Below are 6,692 nucleotides of genomic sequence, written 5' to 3'. Positions count from 1 at the left end.
CGGTTAGCTCTGTGTTTTGCCTCAGTTTCACTCATTCCGTTTTTCAAGTACTTGTCAACTTTCTCTTCCCAAATGTCTTCTGTCTCGTCTCTTGCATATTTAGCTAATTTCTTAAAAACATCGTCTTCCCCGTCTTCAATCTGTATTTCTTTTTTGAATTTCTTTGAAGGAATATCCTCATATTCCTCGTTGAATTTACGCTTCAAATCGTTATTTTCTGGACACCATGTCTTAACATGCCTCATTAAATCAGATACGTTTTCGAACATCAATCCACATTCATCACATGAAGGCATTTTTTCTTCTTTAGTTTCAAACAGTTCTGAATAGTCTCCTAAAAGCGACTGCTCTCTTGTTCTTCTTACTTCAAACTGGTCAATATTTTTACCTTCATCGTTTTTATACTGCGCCATACCGCCACCAATCATGACATCCGAACTGTCTACCTTTTGGTTTTGTTCATTAAATATATCAATTTTTAATCTCTCTTCTTCTAATGTGTTCTGCTTGAGGTCAATAAACAGGTAGCCGTATGGTCTTTTAACTCCTTCTATATATTTGTTCATGAATCGTTTTGAATTGTTTGGATACATCTGTCTAGCAAATACAGTAGGTGTTACTTGATCACGTGGATTTTTGAAGAGAACTATGTACTGACTATTAATGCTCATCGTTCTATTTTCCTTTCCTTTCGAAAAAGCATTTTGCATAATACACGCTACACTCAAGTTACGGTGATGACTTCCCTCGATAAATAATTCGCACACATCTTTACTATTTGTTGCGTCTTTCATGAGATCATCTATTACGACAAGACTAGGGTATTTAGGGTCTATAAATGAATCGTTGTTTAGGTCATCGGGAATCCCCTGAACGAAAATAATGTTCTTTACCGTCTGTTGCATTTCAGTAAATAATGGCTGCCATCGTTTATAACACCATATTATCCTCTCTGGTGTTGGTTTTATCATTCTCTTTGCTCTCTCTAAAAGCGTTTTCATCCAAAATGTTTTCCCCGAGCCTGTAGGTCCGGCCAACATCATGGTAAATGGGTGACATAAAATGACATTGTCAACAAGTGTCAATGTTGACGGAGAGAGCATTTCTGTATTTGAATGTTCCTTCTGTTCAAGGTATGGTTGATTCTTCCCATGGTTATTATTTATATGTCTTTGCATATTGTCCTTTCTGGAAAAGGATATTAAACAAGAAGGACACTGGTACATCTTTCCACTTTGAAATCAAATATTCATATGACAGTTTTTATCAAGACATATTTGTTTTATAGATCTGTGTATTCATTTCATTTATATTCCTTTAATCTACAGGAAATCATCATTTAAGAATGGATCGTCAATCAGGGAAGATGTCACAAAAGTATGAATGTTTGCATTGTGGGGCAGTCTTTTCCAAGCGGAGTTTTTTAGAGGAGCACAAAAGAATACTTGGGCATAGAGACTTATTTTCCTGTGATGTTTGTCATAAGAATTTTTACAGAAAAGATAACTTGGACACTCATAAAAAGAAACACGACAAAATCAACAATATATGCTATCAACACTATTCTGAACCCGAATCTCTAGAGTTACATCATATACATACCCATCATGGTCAGACTGGAAGAGGTCAAACGCGAAAGGGACAAGAAAATTATGGACCCCCTGTGAAAAGAAAATTAACAACCTTCGACAATCCTGAAGATATGTATACAATTATGGTCGTAGGGGAGCATAGAATGCCAAAATTTAACACAACGTCAACACGGTACAAAGTTACCTTTAAAGATTTGGATATCAGAGGAATTCCTAATATTTTAAAGAGTTTAAAAGTGCTTTTCAACTCCATTATAAGGAACATAACAGAGTTTATGGATCAATCTGATCTCGTTCGACTGTCAGTTCAATGTCCAGAACTGGACTTTCCAATCTCTTTGCCGTTTATGAAATTATCTCAACTGCATACCGAACGCCTACTCTCAGAAATAGAAAGGGTTCTTCAATCATACGAACAATTTGTTCTTGACGAAACACTTGAAATTGAACTGATTCATGTAAGTCTCCCATCTGGTGGTATTGGAAAGCGTTGTAAATATGTAGACTTGGAAAAGACATTAAATGAAAAAAGATGTTTCCTCCAAATTCAAAACAAAGATGATTTATGTTGTGCCAGAGCGATAATGACAGCCAAAGCCAGATTAGATGGCCATGAAAAATGGAATTCAATCCGACAGGGCAGAAATATACAAGGGGAACTAGCCAGAAAGTTGCACAATAAAGCTGGTGTTCCATTTCGCAGATGTGGGATAGAGGAGATCAAGTCTTTCCAAAGAATATTAGATGGCTACCAAATACATGTAGTCTATAAAGAGCATTTCAATGCCATTATATACGAAGGACCAACTGCAGAAAAGAAAATTTACCTGTACCTCCACGATCATCATTATGACGTTATAACAGCAATGCCTGCTTTTCTCAGTCGGAATTATTTTTGCACAAAATGTAACAAGGGGTACGATCATAAAGTAGATCACTCCTGTAACAATGTCTGTCACCAATGTTACAAAACCCACGAGTCTGGTGATGAAGATTGGATATACTGTAATGATTGTAACAGATACTTTAAAAGTGCTAAATGTTATGAAATGCACAAGCAGGAAACTTCAACAGGGAAATCAACTTGTTACACTAACTTCAGATGTAGAAAGTGTAATCAGTCTGTATATACAAAGCTACATAAAACAGCCCATAAATGCGGTGAACATTATTGCAAAACATGTAAAGATTATGTCCCGGAAGAACACAAATGTTACATGTTACCTGCATGTCCTGACAATATAGATACGTTGAAGCATGACGTCAAACCTGGGGAAAATGCTAAACAACTAAAGAAGAAACACACAAAAACTTTTATATTTTTTGACTTTGAATGTACACAAAACAAAGTCTTACAGTGCGACATGGGGTTCGAAATAAACATCGAAGGGCGTAAATGTAAACATTGCAAGCAGTCTTGGTGTGGAACTAGACAGCACATACCAAATCTATGTATTGCTCACAAGATATGCGAATTGTGCAAAGACTCGAAGGTTGACAAGACCAGTTATTGCGATTCATGTGGAAAACATGAACATATATTTAGTGGAGAATCATCAAGAGACGACTTTTGCCGCTGGTTGTTTACGGAAAAAAAATGCCGGATCAAAAGTACTGTGTCACAACTTTAAAGGTTATGATAGTTATCCTATCTTGCAATATCTTTACAAAAATGCTATATTGCCAGAGGTAATTGTTACAGGGTCCAAGTTGATGTCAATCGACGTTCCCCAGTGCAATATTAGATTTATTGATTCGATTAATTTTCTACCAATGGCATTAGATAAATTTCCTAAAACATTTGGTTTAAAGGAAATGGTTAAAGGTTACTTCCCACACTTGTTCAATACTCAAGAAAATCAGCACACAGATTTACCAAATCTTCCTGATTTGAAGTTCTACAATCCAGATGAAATGACAAGGGACAAAAGATCCACGTTTATGCAGTGGTATGGAGAGCACAAGTACGATCATTTTAACCTCCAGGAAGAGCTGTTGAAATATTGTAGATCTGATGTCGATATTTTACGAAAAGGTTGTTTAGAGTTCAGAAAAATGTTTATGGATATAACAACGAAAGGCGATTTAGATGGAATTGACCCTTTCGAAAGCTGCATCACGATAGCATCAGCGTGTAACCTGGTTTTTAGAAGAAATTTCTTGGAGCATCAAAGTATCGGTATCATACCAGCTAATGGATACAGATGTGAACATAAGCAGTCCATCAAAGCTTTGAAATTGTTAAAATATCTGTCAGAAAAAGACACTATCGACATTATGCATGCAGGAAACGGAAGCGAGAAACAAATTGGTTCATTTTTAGTAGATGGGTATAGGGAAACAGAAGCAGGTGAACGAGAAGTATACGAATTTCATGGTTGTTTCTGGCATGGTTGCGACAAATGTTTTGGAAGATCTACCATAAATCCGGTAACTGGTTATACCATGGCTGATCTTTTCCAGCGAACAATGGACAAGAGGTCATTTCTTGAAAAAGATGGTTACAAGTATATATCGATTTGGGAATGCCAGTTTGACAATGAATTAAAGAGTAATGTACAGATGAGGAATTTTGTTGAAAATCTGTGCCTTAAAGATCCATTGGAACCTCGGGACGCCTTTTATGGAGGTCGAACTGAGGCATTTACAACCTACAAAGAGGCCAAAGGAGATAAAATTGATTATTATGATGTAACATCATTATACCCGTTTATTAATAAAACGGGGAAAATTCCTTTGGGTCACCCCAAAATAATCACCGAAAATTTTGAGGACATCAATAGATATGAGGGGCTAATCAAATGTAAAATTGTTCCACCCAGAGGATTGTTCCTACCAGTGTTGCCATTAAAATGCAATGGAAAACTTTTGTTTGGGTTGTGTCATACATGTATGAAAAACAACTTTACTGACGAATGTAAGCATACTGATGAGGAAAGAGCAATAGTCGGAACTTGGGTAACTGACGAAATAAAAAAAGCTGTATCAAAAGGATATTTAATAACAGAACTTTATGAAGTGTGGCATTTTGACGAAGTATCACAATACAATCCTGATACCAAAGAAGGTGGAATCTTCACAGAATACGTGAATACATTTTTGAAGATTAAACAAGAGGCAAGTGGTTGGCCCGAGTGGTGTTTGACAGACCAAGATAAACACACATATATAAAGAACTATTTCGAAAAAGAGGGAATCTGGCTGGAAGAGAAAAACATTAAAGAGAATCCAGGTTTACGACAACTTGCCAAATTGATATTAAATAGGTAAGTTATTTTTTTTTATCTTCTTACGAATTTGTAAACTTGAAGTCAGATATACATCAAAACTAAAAATAAATACAGATAACCATGTTTCAAATGTAAAAACATTTTAATGAATATTTGATAACATATTTTTTAAATATTAAATTTGTATTTTAATTCTTTTCTTTTTCAAGCTTCTGGGGTAAATTTGGACAACGTTTGAACCTGCCTAAGACGACATATGTTAAAGATGCAGCAACTTATTTTGACATACTGACGAGCGATGGACAGGAAGTAAAAGATGTTAGCTTTGTATCAGAAGAGATGGTTCGTCTTCAATGGATAAATAACGAAAAATTTGTTGAAGAATCTGGAAAAACGAATGTAGTAATTGCTGCATACACTACGGCTCAAGCTCGACTACAGTTGTACAAATACCTTGAAAACCTTGGTGACCGATCACTGTATTGTGACACTGATTCAATAATATTTTCTTCAAAACCAGGCGATTGGCGACCAATGACTGGAGATTATTTGGGTGATTCGACTGATGAGCTACCAAACAATAACATTGAAGTTTTTGTAAGTGGTGGGCCTAAGAACTATGCGTTTAAATTAATAAAACCTGACAAAGCTGGAAACCAAACATGCTGTAAAATACGTGGCATCACATTGAACTATAAAAATTCACTAGAACTGAACTTTGAAATAGTAAAAGAGATGGTAAAAGGTAGAATGAAATCGGTAACAGTTACAGACGAGTACAAAATTCGTAGAAACGTCAAATCCATTGATATCATCTTATGTGTGGAGGAAAAGGACTATAGAATAGTTTTTGATAAAAGAGTGCTCAAGGACAACTACACAACAGTTCCTTATGGAATGTGATGACTGTAGAATGTTCGTTTTAATAAAATAAAAATATATACATTTGCTTGTGTTTTATAAATAAGCCAAAAATGAAAACTATACAGAAACGGTAAAAAAGGAAGAAAAACAGTACAACAAAATAACACAAAGCATCCAACTTATTGTTGCCTGATTATTTAATGACAATTTTTTATTCATATCCATCAATATCAAATTGATAATAATTATCTTACGGTAAACAGACCCAAAGGTCAAGTGAAATTAATAATCAGGTTAATTACTCATATCAAAACATATGTACATGTTGCACCATTTTTGCTAGTTAGCGTTTGCAACACTGATTTGCTTTTTTTTTGCCGCTACAGTTGCAAATCATACTTTATTACATAGCACTATTGCGTACATCTCATTATCATGTCTTTATTAGCTACAGAATGCACATATATTACAAATAAATCCTATTAAAAAAACATAGTATTACATAAAACTTATAATATGCATTATTATGCAATAAGTCAATTATCAATATTACGCAATTAATGCAATATGCTTTATTACACAATAAGTAATTAGCAATATGTATTATTACACAATAACAGGTATATGCATTATTACGTAATCTATAAAAAAGAAAAAAAACGCGGGAAAAAGTGGTCTATACGTATGAGGTTGACTACTAATGTTAATGAAATAATGTGAAAAATTATAATGTTCACAACATTTGATAAGACAATGTTTAAAAAACAAAAAAAGGAGATACGAAGGTCATATTTACCGTAGAACGTTATAGCTTTATTTCCCGTGCCTGAGGGAAATATAAAGATTTTGCCACCAAAGAAAAATCTAATTTCATGAGGGCATCGCCCGAGGGAAATATGACTTTTCGAGGGTGAACATATCTTCATATCTCACGAAGCCAAGGAAAATGATTTTTTTATTCCGCTACCTATATTTGTTTTACTTCTGAATATAAAATTTACATTAT

At 34.6% G+C, this 6,692-nt stretch overlaps 1 protein-coding gene across 1 annotated transcript; it reads left to right on the top strand.

The window, feature by feature from the left end:
* The first annotated feature begins 3,365 nt into the window (after nucleotides 1-3,365).
* LOC139510938 (uncharacterized) lies at nucleotides 3,366-5,771 on the top strand. The gene is made up of 2 exons (XM_071297491.1): nucleotides 3,366-4,858; nucleotides 5,032-5,771. Exons 1-2 carry the CDS (start codon nucleotides 3,366-3,368, stop codon nucleotides 5,723-5,725), a joined length of 2,187 nt encoding a protein of 728 aa, XP_071153592.1. The 3' UTR covers nucleotides 5,726-5,771.
* Nucleotides 5,772-6,692: the final 921 nt, after the last annotated feature.

The sequence above is a fragment of the Mytilus edulis genome, chromosome 2, assembly GCF_963676685.1.
Source record: "Mytilus edulis chromosome 2, xbMytEdul2.2, whole genome shotgun sequence".
Lineage (NCBI taxonomy): Eukaryota > Metazoa > Mollusca > Bivalvia > Mytilida > Mytilidae > Mytilus > Mytilus edulis.
The sequence above is the reverse complement of the archived record's forward strand: the minus strand, read 5'-3'. Positions and strand labels throughout refer to the sequence as shown.